Genomic DNA, 20,540 nt, shown 5'->3' with positions numbered 1-20,540 from the left:
GTCCTTGATAAGTATGTACCTGTCAGGCAGGGAGGAAGTTGTCGAGCGAGGGAGCCGTGGTTTACTAAAGAAGTTGAAGCGCTTGTCAAGAGGAAGAAGAAGGCTTATGTTAGGATGAGACGTGAAGGCTCAGTTAGGGCGCTTGAGAGTTACAAGCTAGCCAGGAAGGATCTAAAGGGAGAGCTAAGAAGAGCAAGGAGAGGACACGAGAAGTCATTGGCGAATAGGATCAGGGAAAACCCTAAGGCTTTCTATAGGTATATCAGGAATAAAAGAATGACTAGAGTTAGATTAGGGCCAATCAAGGATCGTAGTGGGAAGTTGTGTGTGGAATCAGAGGAGATTGGGGAAGTGTTAAATGAATATTTTGCGTCAGTATTTACAGTAGAGAAAGAAAATGTTGTCGAGGAGAATACTGAGATTCAGGCTACTAGGCTAGATGGGATTGAGGTTCACAAGGAGGAGGTGTTATCAATTTTGGAAAGTGTGAAAATAGATAAGTCCCCTGGGCCAGATGGGATTTATCCTAGGATTCTCTGGGAAGCTAGGGAGGAGATTGCAGAGCCTTTGTCCTTGATCTTTATGTCGTCATTGTCGACAGGAATAGTGCCGGAAGACTGGAGGATAGCAAATGTTGTCCCCTTGTTCAAGAAGGGGAGTAGAGACAGCCCTGGTAATTATAGACCTGTGAGCCTTACTTCGGTTGTGGGTAAAATGTTGGAAAAGGTTATAAGAGACAGGATTTATAATCATCTTGAAAAGAATAAGTTCATTAGCGATAGTCAGCACGGTTTTGTGAAGGGTAGGTCGTGCCTCACAAACCTTATTGAGTTTTTCGAGAAGGTGACCAAACAGGTGGATGAGGGTAAAGCAGTGGATGTGGTGTATATGGATTTCAGTAAGGCGTTTGATAAGGTTCCTCACGGTAGGCTATTGCAGAAAATACGGAAGTATGGGGTTGAAGGTGATTTAGAGCTTTGGATCAGAAATTGGCTAGCTGAAAGAAGACAGAGGGTGGTGGTTGATGGCAAATGTTCATCCTGGAGTTTAGTTACTAGTGGTGTACCGCAAGGATCTGTTTTGGGGCCACTGCTGTTTGTCATTTTTATAAATGACCTGGAAGAGGGTGTAGAAGGGTGGGTTAGTAAATTTGCGGATGACACTAAGGTCGGTGGAGTTGTGGATAGTGCCGAAGGATGTTGTAGGGTACAGAGAGACATAGATAGGCTGCAGAGCTGGGCTGAGAGATGGCAAATGGAGTTTAATGCGGAAAAGTGTGAGGTGATTCACTTTGGAAGGAGTAACAGGAATGCAGAGTACTGGGCTAATGGGAAGATTCTTGGTAGTGTAGATGAACAGAGAGATCTTGGTGTCCAGGTGCATAAATCCCTGAAGGTTGCTACCCAGGTTAATAGGGCTGTTAAGAAGGCATATGGTGTGTTAGCTTTTATTAGTAGGGGGATCGAGTTTCGGAGCCACGAGGTCATGCTGCAGCTGTGCAAAACTCTGGTGAGACCGCACCTGGAGTATTGCGTGCAGTTCTGGTCACCGCATTATAGGAAGGATGTGGAAGCTATGGAAAGGATGCAGAGGAGATTTACCAGGATGTTGCCTGGTATGGAGGGAAGGTCTTACGAGGAAAGGCTGAGGGACTTGAGGTTGTTTTCGTTGGAGAGAAGGAGGAGGTGACTTAATAGAGACATATAAGATAATCAGAGGGTTAGATAGGGTGAATAGTGAGAGTCTTTTTCCTCGGATGGTGATGGCAAACACGAGGGGTCTTGGCTTTAAGTTGAGGGGTGATAGATATAGAACAGATGTTAGAGGTAGTTTCATTACTCAGAGAGTAGTAGGGGCGTGGAACGCCCTGCCTGCAACAGTAGTAGACTCGCCAACTTTAAGGGCATTTAAGTGGTCATTGGATAGACATATGGATGAAAATGGAATAGTGTAGGTCAGATGGTTTCACAGGTCGGAGTACCCTCCTGTACTGTGCTGTAATGTTCTAATTCTAATTCTAAAGAGAGCAGCAGTGGAAGGGAGTTTCTCAAAATGGAGACGTGTGACCAGTGGTGTTCCACAGGGATCCGTGCTGGGACCACTGTTGTTTGTGATATACATAAATGATTTGGAGGAAAGTATAGGTGGTCTGATTAGCAAGTTTGCAGACGACACTAAGATTGGTGGAGTAGCAGATAGTGAAGGGGACTGTCAGAGAATACAGCAGAATATAGATAGACTGGAGAGTTGGGCAGAGAAATGGCAGATGGAGTTCAATCAGGGCAAATGCGAGGTGATGCATTTTGGAAGATCCAATTCAAGAGTGAACTATACAGTAAATGGAAAAGTCCTGGGGAAAATTGATGTACAGAGAGATTTGGGTGTTCAGGTCCATTGTTCCCTGAAGGTGGCAACGCAGGTCAATCGAGCGGTCAAGAAGGCATACGGCATGCTTTCCTTCATCGGACGGGGTATTGAGTACAAGAGTTGGCAGGTCATGTTACAGTTGTATAGGACTTTGGTTCGGCCACATTTGGAATACTGTGTGCAGTTCTGGTCGCCTAATTACCAAAAGGATGTGGATGCTTTGGAGAGGGTGCAGAGGAGGTTCACCAGGATGTTGCCCGGTATGGAGGGCGCTAGCTATGAAGAGAGGTTGAGTAGATTAGGATTATTTTCATTAGAAAGACGAAGGTTGAGGGGGGACCTGAATGAGGTGTCCAAAATCATGAGAGGTATAGACAGGGTGGATAGCAAGAAGCTTTTTCCCAGAGTGGGGGATTCAATTACAAGGGGACACGAGTTCAAAGTGAAAGGGGAAAAGTTTAGGGGGGATATGCGTGGAAAGTTCTTTACGCAGAGGGTGGTGGGTGCCTGGAACGCGTTGCCAGCTGAGGTGGTAGACGCGGGCACGATAGCGTCTTTTAAGATGTATCTAGACAGATACATGAATGGGCAGGAAGTAAAGAGATACAGACCCTTAGATAATAGGCGACAGGTTTAGATAGAGGATTTGGATCGGCGTAGGCTTGGAGGGCCGAAGGGCCTGTTCCTGTGCTGTAATTTTCTTTGTTCTTTCTTTGTTCTTTGAGGGGCCGGAGGAGAGCGGTCACTGATTTCGAGGGCCAGAGCAGAGCGGTTAGTGATATCGAGGGACTGGAGCAAGGCGGTCAGTGATATTGGGGCCAGAGCTGGGCTGTCAATGATATTGAGGGGCCAGACCGAGTCTTGTTTCAGGCATGCAGCCGATGTGGCCCGCCCAGCGTAACTGACTAACTATGACCAGTGTCTCGATACTGGGGGTGTTGGCTTGAGAGAGGACACTGATATTTAAGCACCATTCCTGCCACTGAATGTGCAGGATCTTGCGGAGGCACCGCTGGTGATATCTCTCCAGAGCTTTGAGATATCTGCTGTACAGTGTCCATGTTTCTGATACATAACAGAAGCAAGGTCACCCCAACCTGTCATCAAGCTGCAGTACGGTGACAATACTTGCCTATGTCCACACTCAGAGACCGAGCTTCAAACCCTCGATGATGCATTCATGGAGGCGTATGAAAGAATGGGCCTTAAGCTAAACATCCGGAAGACAAAGATCCTCTACCAGCCTGTTCCTGTAGACCATGAGCTTGATGTTGTTTGAGGTCTTTGTCATCAAACACTTTTGTCCTCAGATGTCCGAAGGTTGTGCTGACACACTGGAGGCGATGTTTCCTGTCGATGTCTGCCTTTACTGAGAGGAGGCTCCCAAGGTATATGAAGTGATCCACATTGTCCAGTGGTTCACCATAGATCTTGATAGTTGGAGGTCAGTGTTGCATTGCGGGGTCGCAGTGTTACCTGCCCTCCTGTATGTGTTGGAAACATGGACACTGTACAGCATCTTGTAGATGGTACACACTGCTGCCACTGTGTGCCGGTGGTGGAGGGAATGAATGTTTGTGAATTGGGTGCCAATCAAGCGGGCTGCTTTGTCCTGGATGGTGTTGAGCTTCTTGAGTGTTGTTGGAGCTGCACCCATCCAGGCAAGTGGAGAGTATTCCATCACACTCCTGACTTGTGCCTTGTAGATGGTGGACAGGCTTTGGGGAGTCAGGAGGTGATTTACTCGCCGCAGGATTCCCAGTCTCTGACCTGTTCTTGTAGCCACGGTATTTATATGGCTACTCCAGTTCAGTTTCTGGTCAATGGCAACCCCCAGTATGTTGATAGTGGGGGATTCAATGATGGTAATGCCATTGAATGTCAAGGGGAGATGGTTAGATTCTCTCTTGTTGGAGATGGTCATTGCCTGGCACTTGTGTGGTTCAAATGTTACTTGCCATTTATCAGCCCAAGCCTGGATATTGTCCAGGTCTTGTTGCATTTCTACACGGACTGCTTCAGTATCTGAGGAGTCGCAAATGGTGCTGAACATTGTGCAATCATCAGCGAGCATTCCCATTTCTGAACTTATGATTGAAGGAAGGTCATTGCTGAAGCTGCTAAAGATGGTTGGACCTAGGACACTACCCTGAGGAACTCCTGCAGTGATGTCCTGGAGCTCAGATGATTGACCTCCAACAACCACAACCACCTTCCTTTGTGCTAGTTTTGACTTCAACCAGCTGAGGGTTTTCCCCCTGATTCCCATTGACTCCAGTTTTGCTCGGGTTCCTTGATGCCATACTCAGTCAAATGCTGCCTTGATGTCAAGGGCAGTCACTCTCACCTCAGCTCTTGAGTTCCATCACTTTACTGATGATTGAGAGTAGACTGATGGGGCGGCAATTGGCCGGGTTGGATTTGTCCTGCGTTTTGTGTACAGGACATAACTGAGCAATTTTCCACATTGCAGGGTAGATGCCAGTGTTGTAGCTGTACTGGAACAACTTGGCTAGGGGTGTGGCAAGTTCTGGAGCACAGGTCTTCAGTACTATTGCCGGAATGTTGTCGGAGCCCATAGCCTTTGCAGTATCCAGTGCCTTCAGTCATTTCTTGATATCATGCAGAGTGAATCGGATTGGCTGAAGACTGGCATCTGTAATGCTTGGAATCTCAGGAGGAGGCTGAGATGGATCATCAACTCGACACTTCTGGCTGAAGATTGTTGAAAATACTTCAGCCTTATCTTTCGCACTGATGTGCTGGGCTCCCCCATCATTGAAGATGGGGATATTTGTGGAGCCACCTCCTCCAGTTAGTTGTTTAATTGTCCACCACCATTCACGACTGGATGTGGCAGGACTGCAGAGCTTAGATCTGATCCGTTGGTTATGGGATCGCTTAGCTCTGTCTATCGCATGCTGTTTCCCCTGTTTGGCACACAGATAGTCCTGTGTTGTAGCTTCACCAGCTTGACACCTCATTTTAGGTATGCCTGGTGCTGCTCCTGGCATGCCCTCCTGCACTCTTCATCGCACGGTGGTCGTACCACACAAAACAATGGTGTGTACCCTCAATGTGAAGACTGGACCTTGTCTCCACAAGGACTGTGCGGTGGTCCCTCCTACCAATACAGTCATGGACAGAGGCATCTGCGGCAGGCAGATTGGTGAGGACGATGTCAAGTATGTTTTCCCCTCTTGTTGGTTCCCTCACCACCTGCCGCAGACCCAGTCTAGCAGATATGTCCTTTCGGACTTGGCCAGCTCGGTCAGTAGTGCTGCTACCGAGCCACTCTTGATGATGGACATTGAAGTCCCCCACCCGGAGTACATTCTGTGCCCTTGCCACCCTCAGTGCTTCCTCCAAGTGCTGTTCAACATGGAGGAGTACTGACTCATCAGCTGAGGGAGTGCGGTAGGTGGTAATCAGCAGGGGGTTTCCTTGCCCATGTTTGACCTGATGCCATGAGACTTCATGGGGTCTGGAGTTGATGTTGAGGACTCCCTGGGCAACTCCCTCCCTACTGTATACCACTGTGCCACCACCTCTGTTGGGTCTGTCCTGCCGGTGGGACAGGATATACCCGGAGATGGTGATGGCAATGTCTGGGACATTGTCTGTAAGGTATGATTCCGTGAGTATGACTATGTCAGGCTGTTGTTTGACTAGTCTGTGGGACAGCTCTCCCAACTTTGGCACAAACCCCCAGATGTTAGTAAGGAGGACTTTGCAGGGTTGACAGGGCTGGGTTTGCCGTTGTCGTTTCGGATGCCTAGGTCGATGCTGGGTGGTCCGTCCGGTTTCATTCCTTCTTGACTTCATAGCAGTTAGATACGACTGAGTGGCTTTCTAGGCCATTTCAGAGGGCATGTAAGAATTAACCACATTTGTGGAGGCAGAAACCCTCAACTCTTTTAAAAGGTACCTGGACATGCACCTGAAGTGCTGTAACCTGCAAGGCTGTGGACCAGGTGTTGGAAGGTGGGATTAGATTGGGCGGCTAGTTTTTTCAGCCAGCGCAGACACAATGGGCTGAATAGCCTCCTTCTGTGATGTTACCTTTCTATGGTTCTAAGAGCCAGACAGATCGTGCAGGAGTCTCCTCAGTGCATCTCACTCTCCACCCAGCATTCAGTTCTGAATACAGGTGAGGATGATAGTTCCTTTGGAAGTTCCACGTCTACAGCACCACAGGTGGCTCAGGTATACAGGGGTAAGAGGAAGATTGGGAAAGCAACAGTGATAGGGCATTCTATCATTAGGGGAACAGATGGCCACAGATTGCAGAATGGTATGTTGCCTCTTTGGTGCCAGGTCTTGGATGTCGCTGAGATGCTACCAATGACATAGATAGAAAGAGGCATGAGGCAGGCAGATCTTAGGGAACTAGGAAATCAATTAATCAGCAGGACCGCAAAGGCAGTAATCTCCGGATTACTCCTGGTGCCACGTGCTGGCGAGTACAGAAATGGGAGGATAAAGCAGCGAATGCGTGGATGGACAGATGATGCAGGAGGGAGGGATTTAGATCCTGGGACATTGGGATGGGTTCTGGGGGAGGTGGGGCCTATACAGACTGGATGGGTTGCACCCCAACAAAGCCGGGAACAATGTCCTCCTGTAGGGAGGGGGCAGTTGCTTGTGCTATTGGAGAGAGTTTAATCGAATTTGGCATTGGGATGGGAACTAGGATTTAGCATTAGAATGGAGAACAGACAATCATGAGAAATAGGAGTAGGAGTAGACCATTACAGACCAGAAACAAGGTGCTCAAAGGATTGGGAGAAACAGATAGCGCCCTTGTAAGAAAAAAGGTTTCACATGGGGCCAGAGGAAGAGGGAATACAGTAAGATCTCATTGAAGTTTACAATGCATGTATGTAAACTCACAAAGCCTGACAAATAAGGTTGTGAGCTACAGGTACAAATAGGCACATTGGAATGGGATGTTGTGGTGATGATAGAGACCTGGGTCAAAAATGATTTTTTTTTTTAGAACATTACAGCACAGTACAGGCCCTTTGGCCCTCGATGTTGCGCCGACCTGTGAAACCATCTGACCTACACTATTCCATTTTCATCCATATGTTTATCCAATGACCACTTAAATGCCCTTAATGATGGGACTGGATTTGAAATATTCCTAGATCCAAGGTGTTCAGAAACGATAGGGAAGGAAAGAAAGGAGGAGGGGTGGCAGCATTGATTAAGGAGAGTATTGCAGTGCTGGAGGGAGAGGCTGTCGTAGAGGTTCAGAGTATATTTAGTTAGAGTTAAGAAACAACAAAGATATCATTACACTACTGGGTGCCATGTGGAAATATGGGAGGCAGTGGCTTAGTGGTAATGTCACTGGATCAGTAATCCAGATGCCTAGGCTAATGCTCTAGGGACATGGGTTCATTCTCCCACCAGGGAAGATGGTGAAATTTGAATTCAATTCATAAATCCGGAATTAAAAGCTAGTCTAATGGTGACCATGAAACCATTGTCGATTGTTGTTAAAAAAAAACATTTGGTTCACGAATGCCCTTTCGGGGAGGAAATCTGCCGTCCTTACCTCGTCTGGACTACATGTGATTCCAGACCCACAGCAATGTGTTTAACTCGTAAATGCCTTCAGTGGGCAATTAGGGGTGGGCAATAAACACCAGAGATGCCCCACTTCCATGAATGACTAAAGAAAAATGATATTGTGGCTATAACAGAGAAAGGCAGGACTGGGTGTCAAATATTCCTGGATACAAGGTGTTCAGGAAAGGTACGAATGACATTTATTGCTAAAGGAATAGAGTATAAAAGTAGGGAAGTGTTGCTGCAACTGTACAAGGCATTAGTGAGACCGCACCTGGAGTATTGCGTACAGTTTTGGTCCCCTTACTTGAAGAGGGATGAATAGGATGGGAATAGAGGGATACGGTCCCCGCAAGTGCAGAAGGTTTTAGTTTAGGCAGGCATGAAGATCAGCGCAGGCTTGGAGGGCCGAATGGCCTGTTCCTGTGCTGTACTGTTCTTTGTTTGTTCTTTGTAGTTGCATTGGAGGCAGTTCAGAGGAGGTTCACTAGATTGATTCCAGAGATGAGGGGTTTGTCTTATGAAGAGAGATTGAGCAGTTTAGGCCTTTACTCTCTAGAGTTTAGAAGAATGAGAGGAGATCTAATTGAGGTACATAAGATGATTAAGGGGATTGACAAAGTAGACGTAGAGAGGATGTTTCCTCGTGTGGGGCAATCTAGAACGAGAGGTCATAGTTTTAGGATAAGGGGTAGCAGATTTAAAACAGAGATGAGGAGAAATTACTTCTCAAAGGGTCGTGAGTCTGTGGAATTCACTACCTCAGAGTGCGGTGGATGCCCGGACATTGAGTAAATTTAAGGAGGAGGTAGACAGATTTTTAATTAGTAATGGGTTGAAGGGTTATGGAGAACGGGCAGGAAAGTGGAGTTGAGGCCGAGATGAGATTAGCCATGATCATATTGAATGGCGAGGCAGGCTTGAGGGGCTGAATTGCCTACTCCTGCTCCTAGTTCTTATGTTCTTAAGAATGGGAAAAAAGGGGGAGGGGTGGTAGTATTGATTAAGAGGGTCGAGGACAGAATCAATTTGGCTAGAGCCAGGAACAAGAAAAGAGCAGTGACATTGCTCGGAGTTGTCTATAGGTCACCAACTAGTGGGAAGGATGAAGAGGAACAAATTTGCAAGGAAGTTAAAGAGAGGTGCAAAAATTAAATAATCTTTAATTATCCAAACGTAGTCTGGGATAATAGTAGTGTAAAGGGCAGTGAGGGGCAAGAGTTCCTTGAGTGTGTTCAGGAGAATTTTCTTGATCAGTACATTTCCTTCCCAATGAGGAAGGAGGCATTTCTGGATCTGGTTCTGGGGAATGATGTGGTCAAATGTCAGTGGGGCAACATTTGGGGGACAGTGATCATAATATCACAAGGTTTATGTTAGCTCTGGAAAGGGAACAATACAGAGTAAAAATAATTAATTGGAGGAGGACCAATTTCAGTGGATTGAGAATGGACCTATCCCAGTAAGTTTTCATGAAAGATTGGCCGGCCAACCTGTAACGGAAGAATGGGCTGCCTTGAAAGAGGAGACAGATCAGATACGGTCTAGGTACATTCCTATGAAGGAGAAAGGTAGGGCAAGCAAAGCCAAAGCTCTCTAGATGATGAAAGAGATAGAAAGTAAGGTGAAGCAGAAAAAGGCTGTGTATGACAGATGTTAGGTTGATAATACTAGTGAGAACCAGGCTGAATGTGGAAAGTTCAGAGGGGAAGTTATAAACGAAATAAGAGAGGCTAAGACAGAGTATGAGAATAGAATTGAAGCTGGCATAAAAGGAAATCCAAGAGTTTTCTATGGGCATATTAATACTAATATGGTAATAAGAGGAGGGGTGGGGCCAATTTGGGACCAAAAATGGTATCTATGCATGGAGGCAGGGGGCATTACTAAATGAGAACTTTGCATCTGTCTTTACCAAGGAAGAAGATGTTGCCAAAGTCATCGTGAAAGATGAGGTAGGTGAGACACTGGATGGGCATTAGGAAGGCTGGCTGTACTTGAAGTTGATAAGTTAGCAGGAGCTGATCAGATGTATCTGCGGATACTGAGGGAGGTAAGGGTGGAAAATGCACAGGCACTGACCATAATCTTTCAATCCTCCTTAGACTCAGCAGTGGTGCCAGAGGACTGAAGAATTGCAAGTGTTACACACTTGTTCAAAAAAGGGTATAAGGATAAACTCAGCAACTACAGGCGCGTAATGATCCCAGCAAATGGAGAATGTCGAAGATCTAAGTTGTCTGTGTCTCTCCTATAGGGACGTAGAATGCGGAAAAATCCAGTGTAAGGGCGGAAATAAGACTCCAATCCGAGGAGGAAATCTGAATGTCATAACCACCTCCATCATTATTAAGGGTGTGAAGTATAAATGCCGAGGTACATTTTCTACTTTACCTGATTCCAGCAGCCCAGATCTAATTCGACAAGGAACCAAGTGCGGAGACAACAAGGTAATCAATTCACAGTCACTATAAAGCAATATGAACTTGAGAAATTGATACTGTTCCACTTTCCCTGTTCAATTTCACACACATCCTTCCCTCCCAGTGCTCATACTGATAATCTCCCTTCCTACTCAACAGTTCATAGAATCATAGAAAGTTTACAGCACAGAAAGAGGCCACTTGGCCCATCGTGTCTGTTCTGTCTGAAAAGGATCCACCCATTCTAATCCCAGCTTTCAGCATTTCATCCGTAGCCCTGCAGATTACGGCACTTGAGGTAGATATCCAGACTCCTTTTGAATGAGTTGAGGGTTTTTGCCTCAACTACCCTTTCAGGCAGTGAGTTCCAGACCCCCAACACCTTCTGGGTGAAAAAAGTTTTCCTCATCTCCCCTATAATTTTTCTATCAATCACTTTAAATCTATGCCCCTTCGTCACTGACCTCTCTGCTAAGGTGAATAGACCCTTCACCTCCACTCTATCCAGGCTCCTCAAAATGTTGTACATTTCAATCAGATCTCCCCTCAGCCTTCTCTGTTCCAAGGAGAACAACCCCAGCCTATCCAATCTTTCCTCATAGCTGCATTTTTCCTGTCCTGGCAACATCCTCGTAAATCACCTCTGTACCCTCTCTAGTGCAATTACATCCTTTCTGTAATGAGGTGACCAAAACTGCACACAGTACTCAAGTTGTGGCCTAACCAATGAGTTATACAGTTCCAGAATAACCTCCCTGCTCTTATATTCTATACATCTGCTAATAAAGGAAAGGATTCCATCTGCCTTCTTAACCACCTTATCGATCTGTCCTGCTACCTTCAGGGATCTGTGGACATTCACTCCAAGGTCCCTCACTTCCTCTACACTTCTCAGTATTTTCCCATTCTTTTAACCAGTCTGCCATATGGAACCTCGTCAAAAGCTTTGCTAAAATCCATCTCGATCACATCAACTGCACTACCCTCATCTATCGTTCTTGTCACTTCTTCAAAAAATTTGATCAAGTTAGTCAGACAAGATTTTCCCTTAACAAATCCATGCTGACTATCCTTGATTAATCTGTGCCTTTCTAAGTGACAGTTTATCCTGTCTCTCAGAATAGATTCCAATAATTTTCCCACCACTGAGGTTAGACTGACTGGTCTGTAATTATTCAGTATATCCCTCGCTCCCTGTTTAAACAGAGGTCCAACGTTAGCAATTCTCCAATCCTCCGGCACCACACCTGTATCCAGTGAGGACTGGAAAATGATGGTCAGACCTTCCGCAATTTCCTCTCTTGCTTCTTTTAACAGCCTGGAGTAAATTTCACCCAGCCCAGGTGATGTCTCAACTTTCAAGGATGCTAATCCCATTAATACTTCCTCTCTCCCTACGTTTATCACATCCTACACTTCACACTCTTCTTCCTTAGCCACAAAATCCGCATCATCCCCCTCTTTTGTGAAGACAGACGCAAAGTATTCATTAAGAACCATACCAACATCTTCCGCCCTTACACACAGGTTACCTTTTTGGTCCTTTATGGGCCCTACTCTCTCCTTAGTTAACCTCTTCTTAATATATTGATAAAACATCTTTGGATTCACCTTGATTTTGCTTGCCAATATTCTTTCATGCCCTCTCTTTGCTTTCCTAATTTCCTTTTTGATTTCACCCCTCCACTTTCTATACTCCTCTTAGCTTTCTGTAGTATTGAGTTCTCGGTGTCGGACATAGGCTTTCCTTTTCTGCCTTATCTTACCCTGTAAGCTCCTTGACATCCATGGTGCTCTAGATTTGGCCGTTGCACCCTTTTTCTTTGTGGGAACATGTTTACTCTGAACCTCTTGAATCTCCCCTTTGAATGCCTCCCACTGTTCTGACACTGATTTACCTTCAAGTAGCTGTTTCCAGTCCACTTCCGCTAAATCACTCCTCAGTTTAGTAAAATTGGCCTTGTCCCAATTGAGAACTCTAACTCCTGTTCTATCTCTGTCCTTTTCCATAAGTATGTTTAAATTGACTGAATTATAATCACTACCACCAAAATGCTCTCCCACTGTCACTCCTTCCACCTGCCCATCTTCATTTCCTAGTTAAAAATGCATTTTCTCCTTCACATTGCTCCCAAATGCCTTCATTCCCCCACTTTCCCACATTGAACTTTGGCCCCCATTCTGTCACCTTCATTGCCATGAATTCCCAACTTTCCACTTCCCTTCATTTTCCCGCTTCACTCCCTTACCTCTCCCGTCCCTCTCCCCTTCACTTCCCCGTCCCTCTCCCCTTCACTTCCCCCTCCTGCTCCATTTCACCTCCCCCTCCCTCTCCCCTTCACTTCCCCCTCCCTCTCCCTTTCACTTCCCCCTCCCTCTCTATTTCACTTCCCCGTCCCTCTCCCCTTCACTTCCCCCTCCTGCTCCCCTTCACTTCCCCCTCCTGCTCCATTTCACCTCCCCCTCCCTCTCCCCTTCACTTCCCCCTCCCTCTCCCTTTCACTTCCCCCTCCCTCTCCCTTTCACTTCCCCCTCCCTCTCTATTTCACTTCCCCGTCCCTCTCCCCTTCACTTCCCCCTCCTGCTCCCCTTCACTTCCCCCTCCTGCTCCATTTCACCTCCCCCTCCCTCTCCCCTTCACTTCCCCCTGCCTCTCTATTTCACTTCCCCCTCCCTCTCCCCTTCACTTCCCCCTCCCTCTCTATTTCACTTCCCCCTCCCTCTCCCCTTCACTTCCCCCTCCCTCTCTATTTCACTTCCCCCTCCCTCTCCCTTTCACTTCCCCCTCCCTCTCTATTTCACTTCCCCCTCCCTCTCCCCTTCACTTCCCCCTCCCTCTCTATTTCACTTCCCCCTCCCTCTCCCCTTCACTTCCCCCTCCCTCTCTATTTCACTTCCCCCTCCCTCTCCCTTTCACTTCCCCCTCCCTCTCTATTTCACTTCCCCCTCCCTCTCCCCTTCACTTCCCCCTCCCTCTCTATTTCACTTCCCCCTCCCTCTCCCCTTCACTTCCCCCTCCCTCCCTATTTCACTTCCCCGTCCCTCTCCCCTTCACTTCCCCCTCCTGCTCCATTTCACCTCCCCCTCCCTCTCTCCTTCACTTCCCCGTCCCTCTCTATTTCACTTCCCCCTCCTGCTCCATTTCACTTCCCCCTCCCTCTCCCCTTCACTTCCCCCTCCCTCTCCCCTTCACTTCCCCCTCCCTCTCTATTTCACTTCCCCCTCCCCCTCTCCCTTTCACTTCCCCCTCCCCCTCTGCTTCACTTCCCCCTCCGTCTCCATTTCACTTCCCCCTCCCCCTCTCCCTTTCACTTCCCCCTCCCTCTCTATTTCACTTCCTCCTCCCCCTCTGCTTCACTTCCCCCTCCTGCTCCATTTCACTTCCCCCTCCCTCTCCCCTTCACTTCCCCCTCCCTCTCTATTTCACTTCCCCCTCCCTCTCTATTTCACTTCCCCCTCCCCCTCTCCCTTTCACTTCCCCCTCCCCCTCTGCTTCACTTCCTCCTCTGTCTCCATTTCACTTCCCCCTCCCCCTCTCCCTTTCACTTCCCCTTCCCTCTCTATTTCACTTTCCCCTCCCCCTCTCCCTTTCACTTCCCCCTCCCTCTCTATTTCACTTCCCCCTCCCCCTCTGCTTCACTTCCCGCTCCTTCACCCCTTCACCTCCCCTTCACCCTCTCCTTCATTTCCCCCTCCTCTCCCCTTTACTTGCCCCTCCCTCTCCCTTTCACTCTCGCCTTCACTTACCCCTCCCTCTCCCCTTCACCTCCCCTTCACTCTCTCCTTCACTTCTCCCTCCCTCTCCCCTTCAACTCCCCTTCACTCTCTCTTTCATTTCCCCCTCTCTCTCTCCTTCACTTCCTCCTCCCTCTCCGCTTTACGTCCCCCTCCCTCTCCCCTTCACTTCACCCCCCCCGCATCACTTCCCCCTCCCCCTCCTGTTCATTTCCCCCTCCCTCTGCCCTTTACTTCCCCCTCCCACTCCCTTTCACTCTCGCCTTCACTTACCCCTCCCTCTCCCCTTCTCTTCCCCATCCCTCTCCCCTTCACCTCCCCTTCACTCTCTCCTTCACTTCTCCCTCCCTCTCCCCTTCAGCTCCCCTTCGCTCTTTCTTTCATTTCCCCCTCCCTCTCTCCTTCACTTCCCCCTCCCTCTCCCCTTCACTTCCCCCTCCCTCTCCCCTTCACTGCCCCCTCCCTCTCCCCTTCACTTCCCCCTCCCTCTCCCCTTCACTTCCCCCCCCTCTCCCCTTCACTTCCCCATCCCTCTCCCCTTCACTTCCCCATCCCTCTCCCCTTCACTGCCCCCTCCCTCTCCCCTTCACTTCCCCCCCCTCTCCCCTTCACTTCCCCCTCCCTCTCCCCTTCACTTCCCCCTCCCTCTCCCCTTCACTTTCCCCTCCTCTCCCCTTCACCTCCCCATCCCTCTCCCCTTCACTTCCCCCTCCCTCTCCCCTTCACTTCTTCCTCCCTCTCTCCATCACTTCCCCCTCCCTCTTCCCTTCATGTCCCCCTCCCTCCTTCACGTCCCCCTCCCTCCCTCCCTCCTTCACTTCCCCCTCCCTCCCTCCTTCACGTCTCCCTCCCTCCCTCCTTCACTTCCCCCTTTCTCTTCCTTTCAAGTCCCCCTCCCTCCCTCCTTCACGTTCCCCTCCTTCTCCCCTTCACCTCCCGCTCCCTCTCCCCTTCACTTCTCCCTCCCGCTCCCCTTCACTTCTTCCGCCCTCTCTCCTTCACTTCCCCCTCCCTCTTCCCTTCACGTCCCCCTCCCTCCCTCCCTCCTTCACTTCCCCCTCCCTCTCCCCTTCACTTCTTCCTCCCTCTCTCCATCACTTCCCCTTCCCTGTTCCCTTCACGTCCCCCTCCCTCCCTCCTTCACTTCCCGCTCCCTCTCCCCTTCACTTCTCCCTCCCGCTCCCCTTCACTTCTTCCGCCCTCTCTCCTTCACTTCCCCCTCCCTCTTCCCTTCACGTCCCCCTCCCTCCCTCCTTCACTTCCCCCTCCCTCTCCCCTTCACTTCTTCCTCCCTCTCTCCATCACTTCCCCTTCCCTGTTCCCTTCACGTCCCCCTCCCTCCCTCCTTCACTTCCCCCTCCCTCTCCCCTTTACTTCCTCCTCCCTCTCCCCTTCACTTATCCCTCCCTCTCCCCTTCACTTTCCCTTCCCTCTCCCCTTCACTTCCCCCTCCCTTTCCCCATCACTTTCCCCTCCCTCTCCCCTTCACTTCGTCCTCCCTCTCTCCATCACTTCCCCCTCCCTCTTCCCTTCACTTCTCCCTCTCTCCCTCCTTCACTTTCCCTTCCCTCTCCCCTCCACATCCCCCTCCCTTTCCCCATCACTTTCCCCTCCCTCTCCCCTTCACAAGCCCCTCCTTCTCCCCTTCACTTCCCCCTCCCTCGCCCCTCAGCATGGAACTTACTCTCTGATGTACTATTACCTTTAAACTCTCTGTCCCTTCTATACTCCTCCAAATTCCTCACATCCTTCCTAAAGTGTATGTCTCTATTTAACGCTCAGGGCCCCACATGATGTATTAATTGTGTTGCTAACCTCACTTCCTACCTTCAAAGTTTTGCACACAAACCGCCATGTCTCTCTGTTCTTGTGTGCCCTTCAATATTCTACCATTTAACATGCATTGTCTCTCCTCACTCTTCCTACCAAATGGATTACCTTGCACTGATTGGATTCTGATTGGGTATTTCTGGCATTTTCTGTTTTTATTTCTATTTTAGATCCATGCCACGATTGCCCCTTTTATCTCTTGGACCAATTTTGCTAGAATGCCTAATATGTGGTACTTTATTAAATGCCCTTTGCAAGTCCATATACACAGCATCTGCTGCACTGCCCTCATCCACTCTCTTTGTTATTTCATCAAACAATTCAATCAAGTTTGCCAAGACTCTCTCCCCATTTATTTTTTCGTTGAACAGCAGCTATTGGTGAGGGTCCTGCTTTCCCCATTTACACCTCCTCTAGACCCAACTTTTGTTCCTTTACTTGTCTCATTATTATCTCCTTTTGCCTTGCAACATCATCTCTTTTGTCATTTAATCTCTCCTCGCTTTCACCCTATCACAGGCCTTCCCTGTTGTTCTCACACCACACTGCTCCCTCCCCCACATCCCACATCTCCTTTTCCTACCTCTGTACCTGCTTAAAACCTGTTATATCTCAAACTTCTTCCAGCTCTGACAAAAGGTACTCGACCCGAGACGTTAACTCTGATTCTCTCTTCCCAGATGCGGCCAGACCTGCTGAGTATTGCCAGCATTTTCTGTTTTCAATCAAACATGATTTGCTCTTGTCAAACCATGCTGTCTCTCCTTTATTATTCCATGCACAAACAAGTGAGTGTTAATTATCTATCAGATTATTGTTTCCCTGCCACTGATATTAAACTGACTGGCCAGTAATTGACAGATTTATCCTTCTCTCCTTTTTTTGGCAGAAGGTATAACATTTGAAATCCTCCAGTTCTTTAGCACCACGGTTGTATGTAAGGAGGTTATTGGAAGATTGTGGCCATGGTACCGATACAATTTCTACCCATAACTACCTAGAACACATTTTATCCAGATCAAGTGACTTATCTACTTTCAGAACTGCCAGCCTTTCTAGTAGCTCCTCTTTTTCCATTTCCATCTCATCCACTATCCCCGCATCTTCCTTGTTTACCATAGCTTTGGTGAAATTCTCTTCCTTGGTAAACAGTGATACAAAGTCCTCAGCTATGCCTCCTGCCTCCACCAACAGCTCTCATTGTAGGCTCCTGACCTGCTGCAGTGCTGCCCCAATGACAGGTTCTGATGGGGCATATACTCTCTGGAAACTCCTCCCCTTCTTTGCCCTTAACACAATTACTGCCCCAGGCAATATTGGGATTGTTAAATAGGAGCCGGGAAATTACAGACTTCAATCAGGGTGAGTATTATCGGATCATTACAAACAGGTCCATCGAGCCTGCTCTGCCATTCAAAAACATCATGGCTGATCATCTACCTCTCGGACATTTTTTTCCCACTATCCCATATCCCTGATGTCTTTAGGATCCAGAAATCTACAGCAGGTCAAGAAACATTAATTAAAATCTAAGGTTTAAACAAGATACTAATTAATGCGGAAGCAGCATGCGATAAACAGAGCTAAGCGATCCCATAACCAACGGATCAGATCTAAGCTCTGCAGTCCTGCCACATCCTGTCGTGAATGGTGGTGGACAATTAAACAACTAACTGGAGGAGGAGGCTCCACAAATATCCCCATTCTCAATGATGGGGGAGCCCAGCACATCAGTGCGAAAGATAAGGCTGAAGCATTTACAACAATCTTCAGCCAGAAGTGCCGAGTTGATGATCCATCTCGGCCTCCTCCTGAAATCCCCAGCATCACAGATGCCAGACTTCAGCCAATTCGATTCACTCTGCATGATATAAAGAAACGACTGAAGGCACTGGATACTGCAAAGGCTATGGGTCCTGACAATATTCCGGCAATAGTACTGAAGACCTGTGCTCCAGAACTTGCCGCGCCCCAAGCCAAGCTGTTCCAGTACAGCTACAACACTGGCATCGACCCGGCAATGTGGAAAATTGCCCAGGTATGTCCTGTACACAAAAAGCAGGACAGGTCCAACCCGGCCAAGTACCGCCCCATCAGTCTACTCTCAATCATCAGTGAAGTGTTGGAAGGCGTCATCAACAGTGCCATCAAGTGGCACTTGCTTAGCAATAACCTGCTCAGTGATGCTCAGTTTGGGCACCGCCAGGGCCACTCAGCTGCTGACCTCATTACAGCCTTGGTTCAAACATGGACAAAAGAGCTGAACTCAAGAGGTGAGGTGAGAGTGACTGCCCTTGACATCAAGGCAGCATTTGACCGAGTATGACATCAAGGAGCCCTAGCAAAACTGAGGTCAATGGGAATCAGGGGGAAGACCCTCCGCTGGCTGGAGTCATACCTAGCACAAAGGAAGATGGTTGTGGTTGTTGGAGGTAAATCAACTGAGCTCCAGGACATCACTGCAGTTCCTCAGGGTAGTGTCCTAGGCCCAACCATCTTCAGCTGCTTCATCAATGACCTTCCTTTAATTATAAGGTCAGAAGTGGGGATGTTCGCTGATGATTGCACAATGATCAGTACCATTCGCGACTCCTCAGATACTGAAGCAGTCTGTGTAGAAATGCAGCAAGACCTGGACAACATCCAGGCAATATCTGGGCTAAGTGGCAAGTAACATTCGCGCCACACAAGTGCCAGGCAATGACCATCTCCAGAAAAGAGAATCTAACCATCTCCCCTTGACATTCAATGGCATTACTATCGCTGAATCCCCCACTATCAACATCCTAGGGGCTACCATTGACCAGAAACTGAACTGGAGTAGCCATATAAATACCGTGGCTACAAGAGCAGGTCAGAGGCTAGGAATCCTGAGGCGAGTAACTCACCTCCTGACTCCCCAAAGCCTGTCCACCATCTACAAGGCACAAGTCAGGAGTGTGATGGAATACTCTCCACTTGCCTGGATGGGTGCAGCTCCAACAACACTCAAGAAGCTCGACACCATCCAGGACAAAGCAGCCTGCTTGATTGGCACCCCATCTACAAACATTCACTCCCTCCACCACCGACGCACAGTGGCAGCAGTGTGTACCATCTATAAGATGCACTGCAGCAATGCACCAAGGCTCCTTAGACAGCACCTTCCAAACCCACGACCTTTACCAACTAGAAGGACAATGGCAGCAAATGCATGGGAAAATCACCACCTGCAAGTTCCCCTTCAAGTCACACACCATCCTGACTTGGAACTATATCGCCGTTCCTTCACTGTCACTGGATCAAAATCCTGGAACTCCCTTCCTAACAGCACTGTGGGTGTACCTACCCCACATGGGAGGTCGTGTCTCACTAATTTGATTGAGTTTTTTGAGGAAGTGACAAAGATGATTGATGAAGGAAGGGCAGTGGATGTTATCTATATGGACTTTAGTAAAGCCTTTGACAAGGTCCCTCATGGCAGACTGGTACAAAAGGTGAAGTCACACGGGATCAGAGGTGAACTGGCAAGATGGATACAGAACTGGCTCGGTCATAGAAGACAGAGGGTAACAGTGGATGGGTGTTTTTCTGAATGGAGGGATGTGACTAGTGGTGTTCCGCAGGGATCAGTGCTGGGACCTTTACTGTTTGTAGTATATATAAATGATTTGGAGGAAAATGTAGCTGGTCTGATTAGTAAGTTTGCGGACGACACAAAGGTTGGTGAAGTTGTGGACAGTGATGAGGATTGTCAGAGGATACAGCAGGATATAGATCGGTTGGAGACTTGGGCGGAGAAATGGCAGATGGAGTTTAATCCGGACAAATGTGAGGTAATGCATTTTGGAAGGTCTAATGCAGGTGGGAAGTATACAGTAAATGGCAGACCCCTTAGGAGTATTGACAGGCAGAGCGATCTGGGCATACAGGTTCACAGATCACTGAAAGTGGCAACGCAGGTGGATAAGGTAGTCAAGAAGGCATACGGCATGCTTGCCTTCATCGGTCGGGGCATAGCGTATAGAAATTGGCAAGTCATGCTGCAGTTGGACAGAACTTTAGTTAGGCCACACTTAGAATACTGCATGCAATTCTGGTCGCCACACTACCAGAAGGACGTGGAGGCTTTGGAGAGGGTATAGAAGAGGTTTACCAGGATGTTGCCTGGGCTGGAGGGTATTAGCCATGAGGAGAGGTTGGATAAACTCAGATTGTTTTCACTGGAACAACGGAGGTGGAGGGGCGACATGATAGAGGTTTACAAAGTTATAAGCGGCATGGACAGAGTGGATAGTCAGAAGCTTTTTCCCAGGGTGGAAGAGTCAGTTACTAGGGGACATAGGTTTAAGGTGAGAGGGGCAAAGTTTAGAGGGGATGTGCGGGGCAAGTTCTTTACACAGAGGGTGGTGAGTGCCTGGAACTTGTTGCCGGGGGAGGTGGTGGAAGCAGGTACCATAGAGACATTTAAGAGGCATCTTGACAAATACATGAATAGGATGGGAATAGAGGGATACGGACCCCGGAAGTGCAGAAGGTTTTAGTTTAGGCAGGCATCAAGATCGGCGCAGGCTTGGAGGGCCGAATGGCCTGTTCCTGTGCTGCACTGTTCTTTGTTCTTTGTTCTTT

General features: G+C 48.3%; 1 protein-coding gene across 5 annotated transcripts in view; it reads left to right on the top strand.

The window, feature by feature from the left end:
- LOC137367113 (disintegrin and metalloproteinase domain-containing protein 12-like) overlaps window positions 1-20,540 on the top strand; it is a 544,479-nt gene that overhangs the window by 399,336 nt on the left and 124,603 nt on the right. For all 5 annotated transcript variants that reach the window (XR_010973684.1, XM_068028577.1, XM_068028570.1 and 2 more), the window contains exon 16: window positions 10,202-10,394. Coding sequence is in view for 4 of the 5 variants with exons in the window: in XM_068028577.1 (XP_067884678.1) it covers window positions 10,202-10,394 (193 nt within the window). In the remaining variant the exon portion in view is untranslated. The remainder of the gene's footprint in view (window positions 1-10,201; window positions 10,395-20,540) is intronic.

This window comes from Heterodontus francisci, chromosome 1 (genome assembly GCF_036365525.1).
Source record: "Heterodontus francisci isolate sHetFra1 chromosome 1, sHetFra1.hap1, whole genome shotgun sequence".
NCBI lineage: Eukaryota > Metazoa > Chordata > Chondrichthyes > Heterodontiformes > Heterodontidae > Heterodontus > Heterodontus francisci.
Note: the sequence above shows the minus strand (reverse complement) of the source record. Positions and strands in the feature narration are given on the sequence as shown.